The 26,711-nt window shown below is 55.0% G+C and overlaps 1 protein-coding gene across 2 annotated transcripts in view; it reads right to left on the minus strand.

The window, feature by feature from the left end:
* Window positions 1-77: 77 nt before the first annotated feature.
* The window catches only part of PPL (periplakin), a 45,404-nt gene continuing 18,770 nt past the window's right edge, over window positions 78-26,711 (minus strand). The window contains exons 2-22 of one of the 2 annotated variants that reach the window (XM_027043295.2): window positions 24,106-24,205; window positions 18,667-18,821; window positions 17,814-17,934; window positions 17,148-17,273; window positions 17,015-17,053; window positions 15,508-15,669; window positions 15,296-15,403; window positions 13,659-13,754; window positions 12,130-12,252; window positions 11,877-12,023; window positions 11,184-11,335; window positions 10,173-10,270; window positions 9,823-9,980; window positions 8,960-9,138; window positions 8,738-8,876; window positions 7,735-7,928; window positions 6,406-6,556; window positions 5,565-5,648; window positions 4,778-4,894; window positions 4,202-4,294; window positions 78-3,561 (exon numbers count right to left, since the gene is read on the minus strand). In XM_027043295.2, the coding sequence (XP_026899096.1) occupies window positions 898-3,561; window positions 4,202-4,294; window positions 4,778-4,894; window positions 5,565-5,648; window positions 6,406-6,556; window positions 7,735-7,928; window positions 8,738-8,876; window positions 8,960-9,138; window positions 9,823-9,980; window positions 10,173-10,270; window positions 11,184-11,335; window positions 11,877-12,023; window positions 12,130-12,252; window positions 13,659-13,754; window positions 15,296-15,403; window positions 15,508-15,669; window positions 17,015-17,053; window positions 17,148-17,273; window positions 17,814-17,934; window positions 18,667-18,821; window positions 24,106-24,205 (5,206 nt within the window). In that variant the 3' untranslated portion in view covers window positions 78-897. The remainder of the gene's footprint in view (window positions 3,562-4,201; window positions 4,295-4,777; window positions 4,895-5,564; window positions 5,649-6,405; window positions 6,557-7,734; window positions 7,929-8,737; window positions 8,877-8,959; window positions 9,139-9,822; window positions 9,981-10,172; window positions 10,271-11,183; window positions 11,336-11,876; window positions 12,024-12,129; window positions 12,253-13,658; window positions 13,755-15,295; window positions 15,404-15,507; window positions 15,670-17,014; window positions 17,054-17,147; window positions 17,274-17,813; window positions 17,935-18,666; window positions 18,822-24,105; window positions 24,206-26,711) is intronic. The other variant, XM_027043296.2, reaches the window with a different exon arrangement.

The raw sequence follows: 26,711 nt of genomic DNA on the forward strand, positions 1-26,711 counted from the left end.
TATCCCTTTTGGCCAGAAGCCAAGAGGAGCAGGGGAAATAACTAAGCTTCGCATGCAAAAGAAGAAACGCCATGAAGTTAGAATCAAGCCACCCAGGTGTTTATTTTGCACTAGAAATAGAATCCCTAATCCCATTTTCTTCCATAATACGTGAGATAACACAGAACATAAGATTCATCTGGTGAAAAATCAAATGTGTAGCATACCCAAATACCAGTGAGCTAACACACAAGACTTGTAAGGCACTGAAACTAAGGCTAACAGCAACACAGTCCATCATGAAAATATTTTGAGAACCACAACACATTTTCTGATGGTGGACAGTCTGGCTGACAGTTAACCTTCACTCTAGCACCGAAGGCCATACACTGTTCTGGTTTCTTTGCGCCTCTTCTGGCACAGAGCCCAGATCTGTCACCAGGAGGCTTCTGACAGAAAGTGGGCTCTCAGCCACAATCCTGGGGGGGCCATGAGTGCAGGTTGGCAGCCCTGAGGGGCCCAGTCCGTTGGTATACCTACACGTGTGTGGAAGGGAGGCCTTTCTGCCCTGGGTCGCCTCCACGTGGGGTGTGAAGGCCGGAGCGTGGAGTGGCTCGTCCGCCTCGGTCGTCATGGCTTTAGTTTTTTGGGTCGTTTCCAGGTGTCACACGAAGAGTCTGTTGATGGAAATGTGTGGGAAAAGGGACAGAAGAGGGGCACTGTGGTTGTCTGATCATCAGAGGATGAAGCGGGTCCCTCACCCAGGGTGAATGACCATGAGACGGGCTTGGGTGATGGGCTCAGCTCTGCACAGGTTCAGAGCCCGCACAGGGCCACGGAGGAGAAGACCCAGCGGTTCTGGGTGGGAGCCAGCCGGCCAGCTGGCTGCTTCCAAGAAGGTGGAGGGCCGGGCTGGGCCTACTTCTGCCCGGACACCAGGACGGCCAGCTCCTGGATGGACATATCCTTGTTGACGTAGCGCTCGTACTGAGCCGGGGTCAGCCGTCCTTTCTGCAGCGCCTCTTCAATGGAGAACTTCCTGCCAGACTTCCTGTCGTGGATCACGGAGGACTCCCCGCTGGGACCCTTCACCGAGATTTCCTCCCAGTCACACTCCTGGCTCCTGAGTTTCACGAACATGTTCCAGTCGATGAGGCCGGCCCGATGGGCTTCCTCTGGGGACAGCTCCCGGCCCGTGTCGGGGTCGATGACCACGATGGAGCGCCGCAGGTGGTTCTCTCTCTGCTCCCTCTTGACCGCCACGGAGCCCAGGCGCTTCTGCAGCTCGTCGATCTCCAGGTCTTTGTCTTTGGAGAGCCTCTTGAGGTCGTCCAGCTCTCTCTCCAGGGACCACAGCCTGGAGTCCAGGTTCGTCCCCGAGTCCGCCGTGCTGGTGGTTCTCAGGTCTCGGGTTTCTGTTGCTGCCATTTCCATTTCTGACTGGAGCCTCCGGGTCTCGAGCTGCAGGCTCTGCCGCTCCAGCTGCAGCCTGTGGTTTTCCTCCCTGAGGAAGTCCAGCTCCTTGGACGACTTGGAGTTACAGAACTCCAGCTCCGACAGCTTGGCTTCCAGCCGACTCACTTCTGCATCCAGTTCCCTCTTGCTCCGGCTCTCCTCCTCCAGGCTGCTCCTGAGCTTCTGGATCTCTTGTTCAGTGTCGCCCTTCTCCACCTGGACGCTTTCAGAGAAGACCACCTTCTCCTTGACCTCCATCTTCTCCAGGTTGACGAGCTGCTGCTTCAGGGTCTCGAGCTCACTCTCCAGGACCTGCCGCCGGTGCCTTTCTTCCTCCAGCTGGACTTTGAGCAGAGAGTGCTCCCGGGCCTGCTGCGGGTCCTGCTGCAGCACCACCTTCTGCTTGAGGGTCACCTTCTCCCGGGCCTCCGCCTCCTCCTTCTCCAGGTCGGCCAGCCGCTGCTTCAGGCGCTGCACCTCCAGCTCGGCCTCCCTGCGCGCCTGCCGCTCGCGGTCCAGCTCCTCGAGCTGGCGCTCCAGCTCTGCGCGCCGGCGCTGCAGCCGCCGCAGCTCCCCACGGAGGCTGTCGATCTGCCGCAGCTCCACCTCGATGCTCTCGGTGAAGGCGTTCACCTCGGCGCGCAGGCTGGGCTCCTCCTCGTACCTGACCACCTCCTGCTGGACCACCTTTTCCTTCACCTGGGACAGCTCCTCCTCTTTCTGCCTGATCTTCTCCTCCTGGGAGGCTCGCTCTCTTTGCAGATCCACTTGCTTCTTCTGTTCCTCTGAGAGCCTGGCCCGCAGAGACTCCACTTCCTCCTTGGTTTGGGGGTCTTCCTGGAACTGGAGGATCTCCTGGACCACCTCCTTGGTCTGCACCTGGGGTTTGGTGTCTTTCAGGGACTGGATCTCTTGCTTTAACTGGTAGATTTCTAAGTCGCACCTTTCAATAAGTCTCGTCTTGTCCACGATCTCCTCCCGGAGCCTCCGGAGCTCTTTCTCCATCTCGGGGTCAGTCTTGTACTTGATGACTTCCTTGGTCACCTCTTTGACCTCTACCTGGGGGCCCCTCCTCCTGAGCGCCTCCAGCTCACTCTGGTAGCTCTTCAGCTGCTCCTCGGCCCCCCGGTACTTGCGTTCCTGCTCCACGAGCTCCAGGCGGAGGTTGGCCACTTCCCTCTCTGCCTCGGGGTCTGGCCGGACAATCTCCCGCACTTTCTCCTGTACCAGCACTCGGGCATTTTCCTCCTCCAGGGCCCAAATCTTGCGAAGCAGCTCAGTCTTCTCCCTCTGGTTGGTGCGAGCCTTGGCAGCCTCGTCCTCACACTGGCGCTTGAGGTCACCGACCTCCCTCTCGGTCGCCACATCCCTTTCCACCTTGAGCACCTCCTTCACTGTGATCTTCCCCTCTGCCATGGCCCGCTCCTTCTCCAGCCTCTTCAGCTTGTCCTGGAGGAAGCTCAGCTCCTCTTCGTGCTCCTCCCTGCGCTTGCCCTCCCGCTGCCGGGCCTCCTGCAGCTGCCGGTACTCTGCCTCCAGCTGGGGGTCGTTCTGCAGTTTCACCACCTCCTTCTCGGTGACCCTCTCCTGGGCCCGCTCCTTCTCCTCGGCCAGGGCCGCGATGCGCTGCTGCAGGAGGGCTGCCTCTGCTTCCCGGGTGCCCTTCTGCCGCCTCAGCTCCTCCAGCTCCTCCCTCAGCTTCAGGACCTCGTCCGCCTGGGCTCGGTCCGGCTCGATGCGCAGGACCTCCTTGACCACGTACTCCTGCCCCCCGTCCCTGGTCTCCTGCTCCAGGGCACGCAGCCGCAGCCGCAGCCCCTCCAGCTCCTCCTGCAGCAGCTGGTTCTTGTGCCGCTCCTCCACCAGGGTCCGCTGCATCTGCTGGAAGCTCTCCTCGAGTGCGGGGTCGGGCACCTTCTTCAGCACTTCCTTCTGTACCACCGCTTCCTGCGGGCTCCGATTCTGCAGGGTCTGGATCTCCTCCTGTGCGCTCTTAACCTCCTTCTCCAGCTGCTGCCTCCTCTCAGTCTCCTCCTCCAGCTCCTTCTGTACCTTCCACGTCTCCTCCACCGCGGAGCCCGGGGTGCTACCTTGCGGGGTCTCGTGGCTCGCTCCCACCTCCGGCTGCTGAGAAGGAGAAGACAGTGCATGGTTAATGCGCGGCCTGGCCTGTTCCCACCTGGTCGGAGCGCACCTCAGCCCCCCATGGAAAGGTCAGACCCTGTGACGCCCGAGGCTCCCTCGGTGTCGAGTTCACTGAGTTCCTGGGTTACTTTAGAAGATGGTGAAACAAATAGTTTAGGTTTTTTGAACAGTAAAGTAGTTGACGACCATGGCAGAGCATCCTACCTCCGGTCCTGTTCCCAGAGGCTGTCGTCTTTGAGACGTACATTTTGAGTGCATGCCACATGTTTCTTTTTCTGCAGAAGCGGTCGTCCCCTGTTCTGCACCCTGCTTGGTGCACTCAGTACAGACAGAGGCTTCCACGGTGGCCCTGCTTCATTTTCCACTGTATGGACGGACAGACGTGGGCTTCTGAAAACAAGCTACCTGCCCTAGGGACCCAGCAAATATTTGCTGGATGGAATATGTGCTGCTTTCGTGCTCACAGAAGCGCTGGCTGGGCCACTACCTGCGCTGGTGCCGTCCGATAGCCAGGGACACTGCCACCAGCTCACGGACTGTTTTGTGGGAGCAGAACGAGCCTGATTTCTTACCTGCTGGAATAGTGGGAAGTAGAATGTCTGACCTGTAGGAGATCCATTACCTGTCTCAGGAGACTCAGGGCAAACTCCAGATTGTGAAGCCTCTGTCTGTTGATGGCGTTAACTTCAGTGAACTTGGCAGCAAGAGCCGCTTCCTACGGGAGAGCAGTCAGCAAACAGGAGTCAACAGGCTGAGCAGCAGCGAGGTGGACCGTGTTTGAAAAGTCTGGCATTTAGGGATAGAGGGTAGCTTCTGGTCTCTTGCTACCTGGAATTGAACTATAGTCTCAGCTGCTGGAGGAACTGGATTTAGAGCATGAAGGCGAAAGTCTGCATGACCCTGAGCAGGTCTTCCTCTCGGAGCCTTCACTTACTCATACGCGGAAGGAAGTAACCCCAGCTCTCCACGTGTACTTACTTAGGAGGAGTCCTGTGGGAGCCTCCCAGATCCCTGCAGCAGGCTGTCTTTCCAGGTATATCCACATCACTGCCTGAGAACAAGTCTACCATCTGTTCTTAACCAAACCTCTCTTACCTTATCGAGCACCCAGGAGGGCTCTCGGCCCCGTTTCCCTGTTGGGGTGCATCTCAGAGGCCTGTGTGCCGTGCCTCCCCCAGGGCCCGCCTGCACCACTCACCTCTTCCCTCACTTTGGCAGCGGGAGACTGGAGCCTGGCTCTCTTGGTGACGTGGCTACTCCTTCCATTCTCCAAGTCAAGAAGGGACCTTAGTTTCTCTGCTTCTAACTCATAGTCCTGGGTGAGAGAGAGACATGGTGGAGGGCAGACAACCGCAATAGAGACAGAAGTGTTCTTCTGCCCCTTGTAGCGGACTGTGGAGGTCTGCACGGCTGCGTACTGTAGTAACGGCCAGGAGGTGCTGAGAACCATCTACATGCCGGCTGTCCAGAGCTGTGTCCCTCAACAACCCAGGACACGACAGAAAGGAGGCGTGCAGTGCCCTCCCGCCCCAGACAGAGCCCCCTCGGGGCCCCGAGTGTGGGGCTCTGCTCTCTCCCCACAGCACTTGAGCCGGTTCTCCTGCTGCCTCGGATCCCCTTTATTCCTTTGCTGACTCCGTAATCCATCGGCCGTGTAGGATATTTCTAGTTTTTTTCTTTTGCTATTGTGAATAATAGCTGCTGCTACGAAGATTTTTATTTATCCTCCATTGTTGTTTTGTTTTCCCTCTGGGATAAATTCTCCCTGTTTACTGCTTCAAGCAGTAGCAATCCCTTCTCTGGTGTTCAGCATCTGGGACACACTGTTTTCCTAAAGGGCTGTACCCGCTCCCAGGGCTGCCCGCAGTGCCCGAGGACGACCCCCCACCCCCCCCACCCCCCCCAGGTCTAGCCCTTCTCTGTCTGGCCCTCCTGACAGGACGAGGCCCTGCTCTCTTGCACTCGGCAGGAACTTCCCGGCTCACCTTGACAGCTTGCTGGTACTGCTGGGAGGAGGTGCAGACTTTCTGGACTTCCTCTTCCCTTCTTGCAATCTCATCTAGCAGGTTCTGTAAAACAACAGAGACTTTTAAAATAAAAAATTAAGAAACAAACCAACAAAAACAACCCTTGACAGAGTAGCTGGATTCCTCAGAATCTGAAATTCAACTTCTGTAGTACAAATTTTCATGAACGGCTTCCTTGTATACAGTTGTTGGTCACAAAAGGCAATTCTCTGACCCTGTGAAGAAGGGCCAGGAAGATCATCGTCTTTGCCAGGAAACCAGTATTTATGGAGTGCTTCGAAATGTCAGGCACTCTTCTAATATCTTCGATCTCATTTTATCTTGAAGTTGTCCTGTGAGGTAAGTGCTATCATTATCTCCAGTCTACGAGTAATGAAATTGAGGCATAGTCCCCTTCAGTGACTTGCCCACAAGGACATGGCCATTAGGGTTGGAACCTGAGTTTGAATCTAGGCTGTTGGGGTCCTGTGTCCCTCACTCCCAAGACACTGCTGCCTTCCAGCCAACCAGGACTCGGAACTTTGGAAACAGGATTTTATTTTTTTTTTATTTTTATTTTTTTTTTTACCACGAGGGCTCCTCATGTGTTGCTGTAGCCATTTGCTCATTCAGCCAGCCTATGTGGACTGTCCACTCTGGGCCAGGCCCTGTGCTGGGCACTGAGGCGGGAGCGAGGCCATTCTTGTTCTCAGAGTTAGGTGCTGGCAGCCAAGCAGGGCCGAGGTCTTAAGGGACCTTGCCGACCTCCGACAGCCCCCATGCCACTGTAGACCTGTGAACATGGAGGCAACCGCCTTACCTTCTGATTCTTCAGCTTGGTCTCCATCTGGCTGAGGGTGTCTGTCTCCTGGGGCTCATAGCTGGGGATGTGGGACAAGAACTGGAGCATGTGGTCGTAGCCGCTGCGGTAGTCGTCATACGCGGCCCTGGCGTTCTGCAGGCTCTGGGCCCTGCGGAGGAAAGCCTGTCAGGCCTCTGCCGCAGTCAGAAGATGCCTCCTGTCTCTTTTTAAAGAAGTCCTCTTTGCTCATGTTTTAAAAGCAGGAGGGATCAAATATAACCTAATAGAATAACCTAGACATTGCTTGAAAAGAGAGCAGTTGAGGCACCTAGGTGGCTCAGCCGGTTGACCGTCCCACTTTGGCTCAGGTCATGATCTCACCATTCCTGAGTTCCAGCCTTGCGTCGGGCTCTGTGCTGACAGCTCAGAGCCTGGAGCCTGCTTCAGATTCTGTGCCTCCCTCTCTCTCTCTCTGCCCCAACCCACTCTCATTCTGTCTCTCTCTCTCTCTCTCTCAAAAATAACATTAAAAAAATATTTTTTTAAAAAAAGAGGAAGAGCAAACCTAAGCAGCAGTAGGAAATAACGAACAGATGCCCATGAAAGAGAACAGCAACAGAGAGCAGTGAATTGATAGACCTCAGAAGAATCAGGAAGCAAAAAGAGGATGTATATACAAATAGAACGAGGAAAGGTACAACATCAGGAATGGGGGCGGGGGACATCCCCTCAAGTCCTGTGAACAGTGAAAATCAGAATATTAAGGACAATTTTATGCCACTAAATTCAACTACGTGATGAGATGGACAAGTTCCTCGAAAGACACAAGCTACTGGACCTGCCTCCCAGGGCAGATGGCCCAGAAAAGTCCGATACCAATTAAAGAGGCTGAATTTGTAGTTAAAATGCGACACACAAAAGCCGCTTGCAGGCCTGCATGGCTGCTCCCCTGGTGAACTGTACCCAGCACCGAAGGAAGGGGGAGCGGGATCTGTTCTACAGGAGCTCTTCCGGAAGACACAAGAGGAGGTCACACTTAGGGACTCCAGAGACCAACAGGACATAGGACAGGAACAAGCAAGATGCGGTGTGTGTGCTGTGTTGTCACTGATGTCACGGCCCCCACCCCCCGCCCGCCAGCTCCTCAAGAACATTTCTGGAAGTGTACACAAAATGGTAGCCACGCCTGCCTTGGGGTCGGGGCTGGTCGTTGTAATCACCTTGAGGTTTTTACTGTGCAGATGGATTGCTTTTTCCAAAATGAGAAAATCTAGAAAGCAAACCACTTGCGGCAGCCTCACAGCACACGAGCTAAGCAGAGGCTGCCGCCCGGCCACGGCTGCTCACCTGAGCTCCACCTGCTGGCGGAGGTTGTCGGAGCGCTGGGCCAGCCTGTGCGCCTCAGCCTCCTGGCGCTCCAGGTCCGGGCAGTGCTCCTGGAAGCGGCTGGCCAGGGAGCTGGAGCAGCGCTTGGCTGCCTGCAGGTTCTGCTCCACGTCACCGAGCAGGGACTCCTGGGCCTGCAGCTCAGAGGCCAGGGCCTGTCGGGGCGGAGAGGCAGAAGGTGGGTGCTGCGGTCAGAGCCCCGGGGTGGGGGTCAGGGCAGCACCACCCAAGCTGCCTGAGGCCTCTGGCTTTGGGGGTAGGAAGCCTGGGTGGGGGTTGGGGAGGAGAAGGACAGGGGTTTTGCCTCTGCGTTTCTCATTAAATGTGGTGGTCATCTCTGCAACGTTCTGTTCCGTCGCCGGGAACACCAGCCGGAAAAACTAACGTGTAAAAACCCTGCAGGAAGCAGCATGTGCCCAGGACGAGAGTGGCCAGCTGCTTTCCAACTTTAAGGCCTGGGCAGAGGCTTTCTGTCTGAGCCAGTTTCCTTGGCTCTGAGGTGAGAATCTCAGCACAGAGCGAGGATTCTGTGGACTGGTGTGTGAATAAGCAGCCTCCTAAGGGCCCACGGACCCGTGTGCCCTCAGGAGTCAGGCGGGCAGACATGTGAAGTGGCCCCGTGGCAACTGTGCAGGTAAAGTAGACGCTGGGGGTGGGGGGAGCCACGTGCTCCCAGAGCATGTGGGCCCCGCAGGCTGGATCTGCTCTCCCACAGATCCTGGAAATCTGGGCGGATTATGCAGATACTGGCACCTGATTTCCACAAGCCACGCAGGTCCCAGGAGTAGCTGGGATTTATGCCACAGCTCCCCAGCCGCAACTTCTGACTTGGCACACTGCAGCCTTTCAAAACCTGGGGACTCACTGCCCTGAGACTCGGGGCCTCCGTCCGCATCTGTTCAGAGCTGGCAGGCCGGGGGCACCTGGAGAGAAAGGCTCCCGAGGCCCCGGTCCCCAGACTCACCACCAGCTCCTGCCTCTTGCTGTCTAGGGCCCGGCCGCCCTCGGGCACTGTGTCGTCCTGGGTCAACCGGGTCTCATACTCGGCCAGCGCCTCCCAACCCTGCCGCAGGCTCATCTCCAGGCGGTTGGCCACGTCCACCCTGACAACACGGGTCAGGAGTGAGGGGTGCCCATCTGGCTCCACGGTCCCACCCGACCTGCCCGCCACCCGCCCACCACACACTTCTCCTGGGCCAAGTCCAGCAGCTGCACCAGGCGCTCGTATTTGCGGTTGGTGTCGTCGACCCGGGTCCTCAGCAGAGGTACGCTTCCGCTGCCCGGGAGGGCCTGCATGAAGTCCTGGCACTCAGCTGTGCTGCGTGCCTTCTCGGGCTCAATCCGCAGCAGCTCGTTGGTGATGTTCTGTGGGGACCAGAGCCCCTGGAGTTGGCCACAGCCCAGCAGCCCTCTTCCCTCCAGGGGCCTTGTGGGACAAAGGAAGCAGCTGAGGAAGCCTGAGCCCTCCCTGGGGAGCCAGCCCGTAATGAGCACCCCGGGGAATTGTGACGCAGGGTGTGTGACAACAGACCTCCTGTTCCGTGCACGTCACGGGGATGATTTTATTCATCTTTGGGGGCGACCCCATGAGGTGGGGTGCTTTTTCTCTCCCCATTCACAGGTGACCCTATGACCGCTTAGGAAGGGATGCGGCATGACGTGGCCATGCCCCTACCCTGTGCCCGTCGTCCTCTGGCCTTGACTGTGAGGAAACTGAGGCCTGGGCTTGAATAGCAGGTCTGCGGTCAAGCAACCAGCATGCGGCTCCGGAACTCCGAAGCGGCGTGTGGCCCCGTGCGGCTGGGGCCGGTCACTAGTGTCATCAACACTGCCACAAGCCCACGAGCGGCAAGCTGTGTGGGGGCAGCATGAACCTCGCCTGCCCTTTCTCCTGGGGCGGTGTCTGGGGCACCAGGGCTCTGGCATCTCCTCCGTCATCAGCCTAGCACAGCTCCCCTCACCGCCATCACTCAGGACTTCGGGTGACGTGGCAGGTGGTCCCCGTCGAGCACCAAGGCCCCCGTGGGGATGAGACCAGTCTGGCAGTACCTTCAGGTCCTTGGCTCGTTCAGCGCTGTCCTGCACAGCCCGGCCCTGCTCCAGCGGCGGCCGGAGGATCCCCGTGATAGCCTTCTCCTGCCGGTCCAGATCTCTGGCCACCTTGTCCAAGCCAGCCAACAGATGCCGCCCCTGCTGGTCGGAGGCATCTGCCGGAAGGAAATCGCAGTCAGGTGGCAGCGGGGGGCTGGGGGGAGCAAGGCGCAGGGACAGGGCCTAGGAGACCAAGTGGGGCCTTCTGGGGCTGCCCCAGCCTCCCTCACCCCTGCCTTGCCTGTCCCCTGCCCTTCCAACTGCAGCACAGACTGCCCGGAGCCTGGGACAGTGGCCCTGGCACCCACCTCCAGGGCTCTCTGCCTTCAGCACCTCATGCCGCTGCTGGAGTGCGTTCCTGCTCCTGGCCGCCTTCTGCCGCACGCTCCGGTACTGGCTGCCCAAGCTGTGGGTGCAAACATGGGCTGGGGGCCTGGGGCAGCCCACTGCCCCCTGTGCTTACAGACCCGGGACTCCAGGTTGTGGCTGGGTGTGGCCCAGAGAAGTCACGAGGCTCGTGGAAGTGGTTTGAAAAGTTAAAACCCGGAAGACATGGAAAATTTGCTATAATGCGGCTCTTTGCTTCTGGAGGCCTGGCATCGTGACTCAGCCTCCTTTCTTTTCTCCATACCAGGTTTTACTACGTAAAGTCATCATTTGTTCCTTTGTCTTCCCCACCAAGACATTACTCCTGAGGTAGCAGTACACAGTAGGTGCTCAGTAAATACGTGCCGAATGGATAGATGAAGGCATTCCTGAATCACTCATTTAACAAAGGGTTCTTGGGTACATACTTTGCATGCACCAAGTACTGAACGAGGCCCTAGAGACAGTTAAGTCCCCAGGAGCCCCTCCCCACATGAGACTGACACACAGGGTGATGATAAGGGGCAGAATGTGCAGTGGGAGAAGGTGCTGGACCCAAGAGTTGGCAACGCTTTTCCTGGAGCCAGGGTGGAGGGGAGTAAGCTCTTCACAGAAGAGGTAACCAAGGAGCTGTCTTAATTCAAGAGGCCTGAGCCAACCAGACCTCGAACAGGTGTCTGGGCAGAGGGAACAGCATATGCAAAGGCCCAGAGGCACCTGCAGAGAAACTGCTCGCTGGCTATGCTGCCTACAGCCTGATGTTCACGTGTGGCAGGTCAGCCTGGCCAAAGGGGTCTGCTCCTGTCCCACTTGAGCCCCCAAGGGGGTGCAGGTGGGGGGGGGGGTGGTAGTTGCCTCCTGAGGCTGAGTCAGGATGCCAGGGCTGTGAACGGGGCCTGAGGGGCCCAGAGGGTGGGGCCAGTCCACGCTGGTTCCCCGCTTGGCCTTGTTACCTCTCGGCCAGAGCCAGGGCTTCGGGGTCAGTCGGGGGGATCACGAAGCAGACGGCGGGGGCGGTCAGCTTGTTGCCTGTGCTGTCCGTGAGGTCCCAGCTCTCCCCGTTGTTGCTCTGCAGGGTGTAGCTGTAGCCCCGTGAGATGAGGCCCTGGCAGGGGCAGGCCAGTCAGAAGGCATGGAGAGACCTGCCCTGGCCAGTGACCAGGGGCCCAGTTGCCATCTTGCCCCACCGCCCGGGTCTTAGCCCATCTCTGTGGCCCTCCCCAAGACATTTCAGCATAGAGACTAGGGAGGGTGCAGCTGCACGGGGATGTGTTAAATTTGCTGTCTCAACATCTGCTTGGGTTTCCCTTTGGGGAACCCCCCTTCCCACAGTCCCCGCCTACTCAGGCTGGACATGTGGCTCAGGCCCGGCCAATGAGAGAATGGCACCTGCCAGCCACAGTGATTGGTTTAGGCAGGACGCCGGACTTAAAGCTGGCAGAACAGAGGAGCAGGGCAACTGGTGGGGTTCTGCGGGGGACTGGTAGAGTGACCCCAACCACAGAGATGGACACAGGTTCCTAGAAAACACTGGTGTGAGGCCCTGAATCCAGCCTTACAACTCCTAAGACCTTTCAGTGACACGAAAGGGGCAGCTCTGGGCCCAGCCCGCCCAGGGCTCCAGGGGCACCTGTGCAGCAGCTCACCTGGTCGCTCTCAAAGTCACAGAGCGCCTCCACGGGGATGGGCTTGAGCGGCGTCTCCCGGCGGTACTTGAGCGGCACCACCTGCTGCCCTCGCTTCTGCAGGCCCCGCACCACGTGCTCGTACTTGTCCAGAGCCTTCTCCTGGTCCTGAATGCAGCAGGGGGAGGGCCGGGGTGAGACACCGCCTTCCCCAGGCCAGACGTGCGGGGAGGGGCGTGGGGAGGCCCTCGCCGGGCCCGGGCCCGTCACTCACATCCAGCTCCCGCAGCAGCAGCTCAATCTGGTACTGGTCCTTGAAGTCAGGGCTGTATTTCTGGTTCAGGTCTGAGTCCACCTTGCACAGCAGCTCCTGAGCGGCCTTCACATCCCTGTGGAACTAGGGGACACCAGATGGCCCTCTTACGGACACAATCCGGCTATGGCTGCAAGCTCGCGCCCAGGCAGGGCCGTCCCTGCCCCACTCTCCACAGCTCAGAGACCCCCCTCCCCCAGTCGGCTTCCGGGTGGCCTCTTGGACCAGGGCCCCTCCCACCAACCCCCATGAGGCCACCTCCAGGACGTACTAAGTTTTCATATATACATACCGTTAAGCTTTCGGTTCTTTTCTGTTCCATTCCTCTCTTTGGGCTAGGGACACCCTGACTTAAATGCTACACTTTTTAAAGTCCCGATACACAGAAGACAAGCCTTGCCACTTTGCTCTAGAAATTTCTCCTGGCCATTTGCCAGTCCATCCGCTCTGAAACCACTCCTGGTCAGCTGTCCCCTGGGATGTGACCACGAACAGGACTTAGGGATCCCTGTGAAGCTCACAGCCCAGTGGGGGTCTAGACACTGAACCAGGAGTTACAGGAATGCCACCTGAGTTCCAGAGTCCCCAGTCCTCAGAATCAGGTGACCAGCTCTTGTTAAAAATACACATTCCTAGGACACCTGGGTGGCTCAGTTGGTTAGGAGACCGACTTCAGCTCAGGTCATGATCTCACAGTTTGAGTTCGAGCCCCGCATCAGGCTCTGTGCTGACAGCTTGGAGCCTGGAGCCTGCTTTGGATTCTGTGTCTCCCCCTGTCTCTACCCCTCCCCTGCTCATGCTCTGTGTCTGTCTCTCAATAATAAAAAAATGTTATAAAAAAAAAAAAACACATTCCTATGGAAATCAGACAGTATCCACCAACAAGGAATGGGGCGAACACAGTGTGGTCTGCCTATACAATGGAATACAATTGAGCCATAAAAGGGAATGAAGTTGTGATTCATGCCATGACATCGATGACCCTCGAAAACATGAGGTTCAAGCGAAAGAAGCCAAAGACACCAAAGTCCACATAACATGTGAGTCTAGTTTCACAAAATGTAGACTAGGAAAATTCAGAGAGAAAGAGCAAGGGGGCTGGAGGAGGGAGAACGGAGGGGTTGTTTCATGGGTGCAGACTTCTTGTCTGGGGGTTCTGGAAACCTTTCCAAGGTGAAGGCTGCACAACACTCTGAATGTTAAGCCACTGGACTGTGTGCTTAAAAGCGGCTAAGATGGCAAATTTCACATTATGTATAGTTCATCAAAATGAAAACCCCACACTCATTCCTGGGCTGGTCAATCAGATTCTCCAGCCCTGTCCTCCAGGGAAGACAGACCAGGGCCCAGCAAGCTTGGGGGCACACCCATGTATGCCATCAAAAGCAGGGACACTGGGAGGCTCCTGGAGGAATCAGAGCTGAGGCCACGAGTAAGCCAGGTAGGCACTGAGTGCTCCCAGCAATGGTGCTTCAGGGCTGGCGGTGTACCTGGTGGTAGTCTTCCATGTATTTCAGGTGACTCTCCTCACAGATGAGCAGGTTCAGGTACTCCTTCCAATCTGCGTGCACAGCCTCCATGTGCGCCTGCCAAGACAAGGCGGGCGGGGGGGGGGGGGGGGGGCAGGTCACTGCTTGGCAGGGTTCTGGACCAGAGAAGGGTGGGGAAGGGGGCATCTCCCTGGATGTGGCTCCCACAGAGGTACCCAGCTTCTTCTTGGGCATGGGAGGAGAGGGGACATGGTGAGGAGCCAAGCAGGGTTGCCGTGTTCGGGTACTTGGGCTGTGCACTGCACAAGGAATAAGTAGGGCCTGCATCTTCCCAAAGTGGTACTCTTAAAAATTCTCACAAAGGCACTGCAGAAAATTGAATGGTGTCCCTCCCCTCCCCAAATTCATGTCCACCCAGAACTCAGAATGTGACTTTATTTGGAAATAGGGTCTTTGCAGGTGTAACTAATGAAGGATCTCAAGATGAAATCGTCCTACATTTAGGGTGGGCCCCAAGTTCAATGACTGGTGTCCTTATAAGAAAAGGAGATGAGGGGCTCCTGAGTGGCTCAGCGGTTAAGTGTCCAACCTTGCCTCAGGTCATGATATCACGGTTTGTGAGTTCAAGCCCCAAGGCGGGCTCTGTGCTGTTGGCTCGGAACCTGGAGCCTGCTTCAGATACTGTTGTCTCCCTCTCTCTCTGCCCCTTCCCCACTTGTGTTCTGTTTGTCTGTTTCTCTCTCTCTCAAAAATAAACATAAAAAAATTTTTTTTTTTTTTTAAAGTAAAGGAAAGGAGATGAGGGGAGCCTGGGTGGCTCCGTGGGTTAAGCGTCTGACGTCAGCTCTGGTCACGATCTTGTGGTCCATGAGTTCAAGCCCCGCGCGGGGCTCTGTGTTGACAGCTCAGAGCCTGGAACCTGCTTTGATTTGTGTCCCATTCTTTCTGTCCCTCCCCCACTTACACTCTGTCTCTCAAAAATGAATAAATGTTCAAAAAATATTAAAAAAAAAAAAAGAAAGAAAAGGATATACAGACACACAAGGGAAACAGTTATGTGACAACAGAAGCAGAGATATGAGTGAAACAGCCCCAGGCCAAGGAACCCCAAGGACTTCGAGCAAGCACTGGAAGCAAGGAGAGACACAAGAGGAGTCTGTCCTTGAGCTTCCAGAAGGGACAAGCTGCTTGCCAACACCTTGACTTCAAGCTTCTGGCCTTCAGACTGTGAGACCATAGGTTTCTGTTGTCTATACTTTTTACAGTTTATTTTTTTTTTTCAGTAATCTGTACACCCAACGTGGGGCTTGAACTCATAACCCTGAGATCAAGCGTTGCACGCTCTTCTGACTGAGCCAGCCGGGAGCCCCAGTTTCTGTCATTTAAAGCCACCCAGTTTGTGGTCATTTGTTAGGGCAGCCCCAGGAAGCTGGTACAAGGCACACTGCATGGGCTTGAGAAGTCCAGGGGCCAAGGGCAGGACGTGGTAAAGGGGAAGACAATGAGACCAAACATGGTCAGACTGAGCAAGTAAAGACTGCACGACAGAGCAACAGAGACAGAGGATTCAGGACCCTCATCTTGGGGGCTGCCTGAGGCCACCCTGGAGGAAGCACCCCTTCCCAGGGCACACGCACCTCAATGGAGTTCCTCCCAGGGTGCTCAGCGGCCAGCAGCTGGTCCCCCTCGCTGTGCAGCTTGTTAATTCTCTCCTCTTTGGCCTCCAGGTTGCGGTTGATGAAATTCTGCATGGGGGGCGGTGGGGGGGGGGGGTCAGCACTCAGGGCCCAGCCGGCAGCCCTGCGCCCCTCCCAGCCCCTCCCCGGATGCCCCAGGCCGCTGGGCCCACCTCATACTGGCGCCTGCGGCTGGGGTAGTCAAGGTTGCGGTCACTCCAGTCATACTGCATGCGGCCCTTGGCCTGCTGGTCCAGCCAGTACAGCTCGTTGGTGCAGCGCTGCATGTAGTCTCGCAGTGTGCTCAGGTGCTGCTGCCGTGCCTGCGACGCCGCCTGCGCCGGGGGCGGGGGACAAGGACGGGGCTGAGCCTCCCTCTGCACCTCCCCCAGGGCCCGGCTCTGGCCCGCGAGCAGACAAGCCTGGCTCGACGCTTCCTGGCCGGACCCCCTCAGACCGGTGCTCAAACAGTTGGTGCTCAATAAATGTGAGCATTAGCAGCTTCCACTTTTGTCTTTGTCACAATCCCCGTACAGAAGGCTGGGAGGACAGTAGCAAACTGCCAGCACTTTCCACGTGAGAAGGGGTGGGTGTGGGGCCGGGAGGAGAGGGAGGGGGGAGGGATGTTTGCTCAGCAAACGGGGACAGTAGCTAACATGTCCATGGGGCCTGCCCTGTGGCATGACTGTGGTAGGGCCTTCTCCCCAGCTGAGGCCATCCTAGGAGACAAGGGCTCGAAGGAACTCCGTTTTTGTACACGTGAGGAAACCGAGGCTCCAAGAGGCTAAGTAGCTCTCTCCAAGTGTCCCCACCAACACAGGATTGGAAGTGTCTGCCCCAGAGCCCCGGCATCCTCACATCTGAGGTGTCTGAACCCTTGCAGCAAGGAAAGATTTATGCATAACTTGTGCAGTTTTATTTCAATTTTTTTTTTTTTTTTTTTTTTTTGAGAGAGAGAGAATGGGCATGAGCAGGGGAGGGGCAGAGAGAGGGAGACAAAAGATCCAAAGTAGGCTCCACGCTGATGGCAGAGCCCGATGTGGGGCTATAACTCACAAACTTCAAGATCATGACCTGGACTGAAGTCAGACACTTAACCGACTGAACCACCCAGGTGCCCTAACTTGTGCGGTTTTAAAAAGAACACATTCTTGGGGAGCCTGGGTGGATCAGTCGGTTGAATGTCTGACTCTTGATTTCAGCTCAGGTCATGATCCCACACTTCGGGTTCGAGACCCGCATCAGGCTCTGTGCTAACAGTGCAGAGGCTGCTTGGGATTCTCTCTCCTCTCTCTGGCCCTCTCCCGCTTGCTCACATGCATGCTCGCTCTCTCTCAAAATAAACATTAAAAAATAAAAAGCACGTTCCTTAAGGATTTTGAAGAGGGAAACAGGAAACTTTTTCTCAAGCACATGGCATCATACTTGGTGGACACAGAAGGTGCTTAATAAAGAAATAAAGCAGCAGATTGTAGGACGGGCCATATCCGTGGGCTCCATCAGGGTTTTCCGTGAGCACAGAGCAAGGTGGGATGCTTCTCAGGTAGGGACTCAGGGTACCACCTCCTTCCCACTTACCCCTCTTGTTCTGTTTGAAACGTTTACTGCCCACGCCTCCTGTGTCCACAGCCCTGACTGCCCAGCCCTCCTCCCTCCCCATTCCCTGGGGGCCTCGCTCACCAGCAGTTTCTGGTACTTGGCCTGGAGGTCGCTGTTCTCCTGCGGATAGAGTCGAGGGAATGGGTTGGGGTGGGGGCTGCAGGCGTGAGCCCCTCCCTCCCCGGGTCCAGGCCCGCTCCACCACTGTGCACACCTTGCCCCCGTCCTTGGCCAGGTGGGGCCCGATGGCCTTGACCTCGTTGTGGAAGATATTGTGGTGCTCCACCTGGTGATCAACCAGCGGCAGGTCTGTCCCAAAGTTCTGGCTGCTCAGTTTGTCCTGGGAGGGTGGAGAGGACCGGCAGAGGGTGGGCGAGGGCCGGGGGACTCACAGCCCCCCCTCCCCCCCCAAGAACCAAGGAGGGAGCCAAGGGTCCCTGGGAGAGATGCAGGGAGACACTGTCCCCTTTACCACAGTGTCCTCTCACTGAATCTCACTGTCACCTCCGAGGCCCACACGGTTGTTTCCATTGCACACGTGGGGAAACAGAGGCCTGGCCCAGGTCAGCCCACTGAGAGAAGACCACTGGCTCCAGCAGCCACGCTTCTCCGTGGCGGAGGGCATAGGAAGAGCAGCCAGCCGCTCCTCCTAGCCAGCCAGGACCCCAACGACCAGAGCTGGAGAACAATTGCAGGACGGTCCCCATCTCCACCACTTCTGCTGGGTGACCCTGGGCGAGACGCTACACCTCTCTGAGCCTTGCCCTTTTCCCCGGTACAGACGTCGGGAAACATCAGGAACACCACCCTCAGAGGCAGGACCGTGGTACCCATTACATGGCGGGGTCCACCCTACACACAGCTGAAGCCTGGGCCGTACCAGCTTTTCATCCACCAGCGCCGCCCAGTTGACCTGGGGGTCTACCTCCTTCACCACCAGGTTGTATATCTGCTTGTGTTTCCCGCGGAGGTTGGTCACACGCTCCTTCAGCTGACGGATGCTGAGTGGGGAGAATGGCCATGCTAGTCAGCGGGGCCGGTTGGCAGGCCCTCCGCCCATGTCCCTTCCCCCAGCAGGAGCCTCATACCCCAGACCCCGGCCCGGGGCTTTCTGCTTAGTGGCCTGGAAGCACAGGATGACCCGGCAGCCTTGGGTTCCAGTCACTAATACCCTCCCTCATCCTTCCTTCCCCTATCAGCATTTCCCCAGGGCCTACAGTGTGCCCAGAACCATAGAAGGTTCTGGAAGAAATGATCAGGTTCACTGCTCTCTGGAGCCCCCCAGCGAGCGGGAACCACAGGGGTGGTGTGGACCATGACAGGAACAGCACAGGGGGTCGTGGGGGCATCAAGGGACCCTTGCCCCTGCCAGGGTGGGGAGTGCAGAACAAGGTGGGAGGCACCGTGGGTGCCGACCTATCCACATCTGAGCTGAGGGGAGAGCCATGAGCATGGGAAGCTGGCTGGGGCGTCAGGCAGTGTGACAGAGTGCTCAAGAGCTTGGAGGTTAGACAGCATGGTGGTCAGGGAGCTGTGGTCACACTATGACCAGAACAGCCTGGGCCTCAGTTTCCCTGACTACAAAATGGGTTGTCATGAGGATACCACGAAGTGTTTGGCATGTGTGTGGCATCCACTTAGCCCTCAGTAAACCCTGACTTGGGCTCTGGGATGCTGAGCAAGCCTGCAGTCCTCCTGCCCTGTGTCAGGAACGCAAAGCAGAGGGGACCTACTCTTCGGCAATCATGTCTCCTTGGGGATGCTTCATGTGCTTGGCGATGGCCGCGTCCGCCTCCAGCACGTACAGTAGCTTCTCGGAATCCGACACCTTCTGCAGGGTCGTGTCCCGGTGCTCAGGCTGTCTGCCCTCCTGCAACCGGGCCAGGTCCTGTGGCAGTCAAGACAGAGAGGCAGACAGCAGATGGGGATTCAGTGGGTGTGGTGGAGGTGGGAGGATAAGGAGGAGAGAGCCAGCACGGGGCCCCCTGGTCCTGCCTCGCCTCTCCTCTGCCTCTCAACAAACAGCCCAAGTGCCCACTTTTGGGGGCTCTGAGACATAGCTGCGAATGAAGAGGCACAGCCTTGCTCAGCCCTGTCAGGGAGACCACCAGGTAAACAGATAAACCTCACAAAGGTGACTACAAGTTCGAACATGTCAGTGTTTCCCAAGGAAACACACCAGAGGTTGAATAGCGGGGACCTGCTTTTATTTGTTTTTTAGTTTTATTTTTGCGAGACAGAGAAAGAGACCACACATGTGCACACAGGGGAAGGGCAGAGCAATCTACATTCAGCTCAGAGCCCCATGTGGGGCTCCATCTCATGACTGTGATATCATGAGCTGAGCTGAAATCAAGAATCAGAAACTTAACTGACTGAGCCACCAGGTGCCCTGGGGACCTACTTTAAGATCCAGTGGTCAGTGAGCCTCCTGGGAGATTAGGACACCAGCTAAGAACTAAGGATGAAAGAAAAGAGTGTTCTAGGCAGAGGGAACAGCCTGTGCAAAGGCCCTGAGGCAGGAAAGGGCAAGCATGTGGCTGGAAGGCAGGCCAGAGGAGGAAGCGGGAAGGGTGCCAAGCAAAAAGGCCACTCTGTATCCTTAAAGGCAATGCCTTAGGGCTCTACAGGGTAGGAGCGGAGCCTAAGAGGGCAGTGCAGTCAGGAGTTGTGACAGGGCCAGGCGGGAGCTGAGGGTGGCTGATGCTGGGGTGGCATCTGCAGAAATGGTGAGAGTCAACAAAGGGTGGATATTTGGAAGGTACAATCAGTGTCGCTGATGAGCCCAGGGTCTCTGCTTGTTTAGAGAAGAATAACGAACTGGCAGTCAGGACAGCAGGTGTCTAAACATAGCCTATGAATTCACTTAGTCAACATTCCTGAAGCCAGCCACATGCTGTGTGGGGCTCCAGAGACCCCAGGCCAGCGGGGAATGCCTGCGCTGAAGACAGACCGGAAGTAACACGGGGGGCCCCCAGAGGAGCCAGTGCCCTCCCCAGCTGGGCCTCAGGGCCCCCGTTGCTGCCACGGGGATAAGGAAGAGGCGTCCAAGTGAACTGAGGAATTTCTCAGTTCTAAAAAGATGGATCCACCGACAGGCTCTGTCAGGGATGAGCCTTGGGGACTGCAAAGCAAGAGAAGCCAAAGGCCACATGGTGTGGGGCTGTGCTTGTGTGAACTGTCCTGGATCGGCTAATCCATAGAGACAGAGAGTAGATGAGCGGTTGCCAGCGGCTCAGGTGGAAACAGGAACTAACAGTAAATGAGCACAAGGGATCTTATTCGGGGGTGAAAATGTTCTAAAACCCATTTATGGAAATGGCCGCACCACTCAGTGAAGTTACTAAAAATCGCTGCATCGTAAACCTGGAACGGGAGCATTTTGACATGTAAACTCCGCCTCAGATCAGCCTGTTACAGAAGCAAAAGTGAGTGGAGGTGATGTGGTGCCTGGTCCAGAGGGCCCTCAGAGGAAGGAAGAAAAGGTGTTCAGCCCATGTGTCCCCGCCCAACTCCAGGAAGACTGAGGGGCGAGTGGGGCCAGGCGCCTGGAGGGGCTTGGGTCTGGCCAGTTAAAAAAAATAAATAAATACAACAAAACATCACGGTTCTTGGCTTGGATGGAATTTTATCCACTCTATCATTTGCAGCAGACCTGCAGCTCTCCTGGGCACTTACAGTGTCAAAGATTAATTTTGCAAAAGGGGGAAGTAAATTAATCATTAATTACCTCATTCGTGCAAGTGCTGTGTGGGAATGCAGGCCTGCTTGAAACATGGCAGCTGGGATGAGAAAGAGAACATCTAGCTGAGAGATGCCATGTAGGAGTTCAAGAGTTCACAGTCGGGCAAAACAGATCGATGGTGATAGAGGTCAGCCTGGTGGTTACCTCTGGGGGATGTGGATTGGGAAGGTCACAAGGCAGCTCTCCGGGACATGTTCTCTATCTTCACCTGAGCAGTGGTCACACGGTTACTTTCTATATACCTTACAGAATGGATAGCTCAAGTAAAAGGTTTTTACAAGTAAAAACAAATTATACGGACTGATGTATCTAATAAATTACACAGGGCGCCTGGGTGTCTCAGCCGGTTAAGCATCTAACTCTTGATTCGGCTCAGGTCGTGATCTCACTGTTCCTGAGTTCAAGCCCCATGTTGGGCTCTGTGCTGACAAGTGCAGAGCCTGCTTGAGACTCTGTCTGTCTCTCCCTGTCTGTCTGCCCCTCCCCTGCTCATGCTCTGTCTCTGTCGAAAATAAATAAATGTTAAAAAAAATTTTTTTATTAAAAAAAATTATACGCGTGCTGATGGTCAGATGAGTGATGAAGCAAATCTAGCAGATGCTACTGGTGGAATCTGGGGAGGAGCGATATGGATGCTCTCTGTGAAACTCTTTCAACTTCCTCCACTTTTAAAAGTTTGGCATAAAAGGTCACATGTGGCCATGTTGTACGATTCTGTTTATATGAAATATACAGAAGTAAATCCATAGACACAGAAAGCAGATTAGGGTTTCTGGGGGCTGCAGGGAAGGGGAACAGGGAGCGACTGCCTTTGGGTATGGGATTCCCTTTGGGGGAACAGAAATGTCTTAGAAACACACAGACGTGGTAGGGGTCCAAATACCACCGACTTATATCCTTTAAATGGTTAATTTTATGTTCTGTGACTCTCACTGCAATTTAAGAAAACAGGAAAATTCAAGAGAACTTTTGGGTAATTAAACAGTGATGTTTTCTTCTGAGAAATGATAGGAAGGAAGGAAAGAAGAAAGAAAAAGATTAGTTCCTATGGTCATCAGAACACAGTTTCTTTTATCAGGTCTGTTCATTTGAAGTTAAAAAACAGTTCAAAATTATCCCCCAAGCACATCCTTGTTACCATGAGTCATTAAGCAAATAAAGTCAGAGCACTAGACCCTCCTATTCACACACACATGCCCGCGTGCACGCATGGGAAAACGTCAAAAGATACACCAAAATGTTAATAGCTGATCAATTTCTCTGGTGGTGGAATTATACATGATTTTAATTTGCTTTGTTATACTTGTTTGTTGGTTCTGAAATATTTGTAACAAACCCATATTCCTTTTATTAGGACAAAATTAGGACACACCCAAAAAGCTGTTTTCATTTAGGAAATAAAATAGCACGACACCATATGAAGAGAGGAGTAAAGATTCCTGGGTGGCTCATTGGTTAAGTGTCTGACTTCGGCTCAGGTCATAATCTCAGGGTCCTGAGTTCAAGCCCCATATCGGGCTCTGTGCTGACAGTGCGGAGCCTGCTTGGGATTCTCTCTCTCCCCTCTCTCCCTCTGTCCCTCCCCTGCTCTGTCAAAATAAATAGATAAGCTTAAAAAAAAGAAAAAAGATTAAGGGGCATCTGGGTGGCTCAAACTATTAAGTGTCCGAAGAGTTCTAGCTGTGGCTCCCTCTCTCTGCCCCAACCCTAATGCTGTCTCTCTCTCTCCCTCTCTCTCTCTCTCTCAAAAATAAAACAAAAGGGGAAAAAAATTAAAAAACAAAACAAAAAACAAAAAAAAAACGACAGAGGAGCTGGGACAGAGCTGCGGCCTGAACAAAAAGCTAGCAGCGGGGGAGGGGAGGCACTATGGCAGGTAAAGGCGGTGGACAGGCAGGTGAGCACAGGAGAGGAGCCAGGGGAGGCCCCTGGCAGGGAGCAGAAAGCTCCACTTGCCTTTCCTGCCTTCTGTCCCCACACCTCCATCTCTCACTCCCAGCTGCACCATCCCTAGCCCACCCCGTCCCTCAGGTGTCTGGGCTGCCTGTGATCAGCCCTTGGGTGGGTGGACACCTGCATGGTCACAGGGGGGGACAGCTCCCTCATGACCTTTCCACCTTCCATCCCCAACTCCGCTGGAGCCGCCTCTTGGTCACGCTCCTGGGTAGGAATGCAGATGAAATACAGACCATCCAGTTAAGTTCAAATTTCAGATAAATGATGGATAACTTTGTATTATAAGTATATCCCATAGTGTTCTCAAAGTCAAATTTAACTGGATGTTCAGTATTTTTGTTTTCTAAATCTGGCAACCAGACCTCTGGGATGCTTCTGGGGCTAGCCCTGTCACTGACTAGTCACCCTTGCCCTCTCTGAACCTCAGTTTCTCCAGCTACAAAATGGGTATAAGCTCTACCACACTGGGCTGGTGGGGGGCTCAAAGAGAAGATGATTGGGGGCACCTGGGTGGCTAAGTCAGCTGAGCGTCCAACTCTTGATTTTGGTTCAGTTCATGATCCCAGGGTTTTGGGGATCAAACCCCACATCGGGCTCTGTGTTGACAGCATGGAACCTGCTTGGCATTCCCTCTCTCTCCCTCTCAAAATAAATAAACTTAAAAAAGAGAGAGAGAGAAGATGATCATCTTGGCAGCTCACAGGTGTGGGGGCAGCTCCAATGTCCCACACAGTACAGACTCCTCAGAAGAGTATGGCTCAGAGCAGTTGTTAGCCCATGTCACCGACGAGGAAACTGAGACACAGAGAGGGAACATGATTTTCCCAGCTTTCTCTCCTCTGCAAGAGGAGGATTGCATGCAACTAAGGAGTGGCAGATGTAGTACAAGAAGAATAGGGATATGATGATAATATTGAGCCCTGAAGTACACCTGTTTAATCTCATCGAATCTTTACAGCAGCCCGGAGGTGGGGATGATCCCTCTTACCCTCTCAGAGGGAATCACATGCACAGAGAGGTAACGTGACTTGCCCAAGGTCACACAGTAAGTGGCAAAGCTGGGATCCCAAGCAGGGCCTGGCTCCTGAGACCACGATTCTCCTCCAGATAGGGTTTGTAAACTGCAGGAACTTGACCCCCAGGGTGGGGGGCACTGATGTGTGCCCGTTATCAACAGCAATAATGACGTTTCTCCATCTCAGCACTATTGACATTTGGGGCTTGATCACTCTGTGTGGGGGGCCATCCTGTGCCCTGTAGGGTGTTTATCGGCATCCCTGGCCCCCACCCACTAGATGCCCAACCACCACACTCCCCCAGTTGTGACGGCTAAAAATGTCTCCAGATGTGTCCACGTATTCTCCAGGGGTGGGGGACAGAATCCACCCCACCCCCACCCCCTGGTGAGAACCACTGGATCAGCCGAGACTGGCGGCACAGGGGGACACAGGGGGCACAGGGGGGCACTCACACTCTGCATCTTGGCCTCCGTGTCCACGATGTTCTTCTCCACCTGGTCGGCATTCTTCTGCAACTGCTCGATCAGATCGGACAGCTCCTTGTTAGAGATGCTGTGGGCACAAGACAGGAGGTGGGCCAGGGTCCCCACCAGCCTCAGAGGGAGCCCCCCCCCACCCCCGCCCTGGGGTGACATCACTAAAGCCACAGAAATGAGGCAGCATGGGGCAAGGGCTTCTATTTTTCCATGTTGGCAGAACACCCTCACTGTGTTCTTTTTTCCCCCTTTTACTGAGATAGAATTCACATACCATAAAGTTCAACCTTTCAAAACCTCTAATTCAGTGGGTTTTAGCGTACTCACAAGGTTACACAGCTATGATCACTATCTAGTTCCAGAACATTTTTGTCACCCAAAAAGAAACCCCATTAGCAGCCACTCCCCATTGTCTCTCCCCCCAGTCCCCACTAGTCTACTTTCTATCCCTATAGATTTGCCTCTTCTAGACATCTCACACAAATGCGATCGTATAATGTATCTGGCTTCTTTTACTTAGCATGGTATTTCTGAGGTTCATTCAGGTGACATTCCTTTCTATGGCTGAATAAGGTTCCACTGCATGAATAGATCACATTTTGTTTATCTAGTCCTCAGTTGATGGACATTTGAGTTGTTTCCACCTTTTGGCCATTAGGAATCATGCTGCTGTGAACATTCGGACCCAAGTTTTCACGCAAGCTATTGAGGATTAAATATCTGGCACTTTCAATCTATGCACTTGGAATAAACTCTACGGAAACACAATGACATTACGTTCTACCTGGACACTTGGTCACCTGCACACATCAAAGCCTAACCCTGCCCTCTCTTGCTGAAAAGCGGGCCTCGACATGTATCATGGTCAAGTCAGAGCTGGGTTAGCACCAAACTGAGACTTGAAATCAGAAGAGTTTTCTGGTTCCACGTAGCTTTCCGGGTGGGGTGTTAGAACGGGAGGGAGGTTGTGCAGGCAAAGAGCTGGGCACCTATTCGGTCCCAAAGGTTTGTGGTTATAGTTGTTAAGGAGCGTTACTGATGTGTGCCCAGCCCCGCCTCTATTGTTGTTTTCTTTCAACAAAGGAAGAAACAAAAAACAGAGAGGGAATGCAACTTGGCCAATGTCACCCAGCCAGTCAGGAACGGTCAAGATTAGCACTTAATTCCCCAATCTCCATCGAAAACCCTTTTGTAATGACTCCACAGAGGAGCCCAGGCAGCCCAGAACCCAAGCGCCTACTGTATGCCAGGCCCAGCACTGCACACAGACAAAGCCTCACCCTCTGAGAGGTCACCCCGCTAGATGGGGAGGAAATCAGCATTTACAAAAATAGTCACAAGATTGAGATAGAGGGCTAGGGATGCTCAGAGGAGCCTCCTGGCTGGTGGGATGGGGATGGGACTGGTCACTGAAGGCTTCCTGACAGAGGTATGAGGGCTAGGTTCTGAAGAATGAGGAAGAGTTTGGGGTCTAGGCATGTCCCTTGAGATGGGCCAGCCCAGGGCAGGTCAGGCCACCCCCTCTTCAGAGTGGAATTTCCAAATCAAGGCCTGGGACCCACCTACTGTGGCATGAAACGTTCAGATTCTCAAGCCCTAACCCAGACCCTCTGAATCTGCATCTCCAGAGCTGGGCCCAGGAAGGTGTATTATTATTGCTTTTGCTTATACAGGTTCTCCAGGGGACACTGATACCCCCAGATTTCAGGGTCCACCACTGCAGGTATTACTGGTATGGGTGGGGGGAGAGCCGAGGAGGGGGTCAGAGACTGGCACAGCAAACAGAACCTGTGAGCCTGTCCATCCATGCCTCAAACCCTGCCTGAGAGCCTGCTCTGTGCCAGGCCTGGACACACAGAACCAGGGGAAAGAAACAAGACCCAGGCTGCACCCTCTGCTAAGTCAATCAAGGAGGCAGCCTTTCCTAAAGTAGGGTCCCAGAAACTCCAGTCCTGTAAATCACTCCTAGAACAAAGGCTTTGTCAGTCAAGGCAGTTAGGAAAACCTGGCCCCTCTAGAAGTCCATGAGCCAGTAAAGGCTCTGAGCAGTCCTGCAGCACAGAAAGGTGGTATTCAGCGAAGAAGGCAAGGAAGGCTGAGAAGAAAGGAGTATGTGTAGAGGATCCCAGTAAGGAAGGGCTACCAGGTCATGGGCTGAGCCCAGAACCCCCACGGCCTGGCTTGTCAGACCACGTGGGGAACATGAGCATTTCCAGGCCCCTCCCCACATAGAACCAGTGATCCTCAGACTGGCCTGCTGCACTCAGATGGAGTGAATCTGAACCCAAAGATTTAACCCATGACTGCTCGAGCCAGCATGGGGAAGGTGCAATGTGGAGTAGGTGGGAGCCTTTGGCCTGGCCCAGCCCCACCTCAGGACATGCGGCCAGCTCCCAAACCAGGCCCTTCATTGACTGGGCAGTGTGAGGAAAGCGCCTCCTGGACCCTGCTTTGGGCCCTGCCTGGACCCAGCCAAAGGCCAGCACCACAAGGGGACAAAGGAGGGGGTCGAACAGCCAGTCCTGGGAACCTGGTGTTCCTGGCAGAGAAGAAAGGAGGGTTCAGTTGGAGCTTCTGGCCAG

The sequence above is a fragment of the Acinonyx jubatus genome, chromosome E3 (genome assembly GCF_027475565.1).
Source record: "Acinonyx jubatus isolate Ajub_Pintada_27869175 chromosome E3, VMU_Ajub_asm_v1.0, whole genome shotgun sequence".
NCBI classification, from domain to species: Eukaryota; Metazoa; Chordata; class Mammalia; order Carnivora; family Felidae; genus Acinonyx; species Acinonyx jubatus.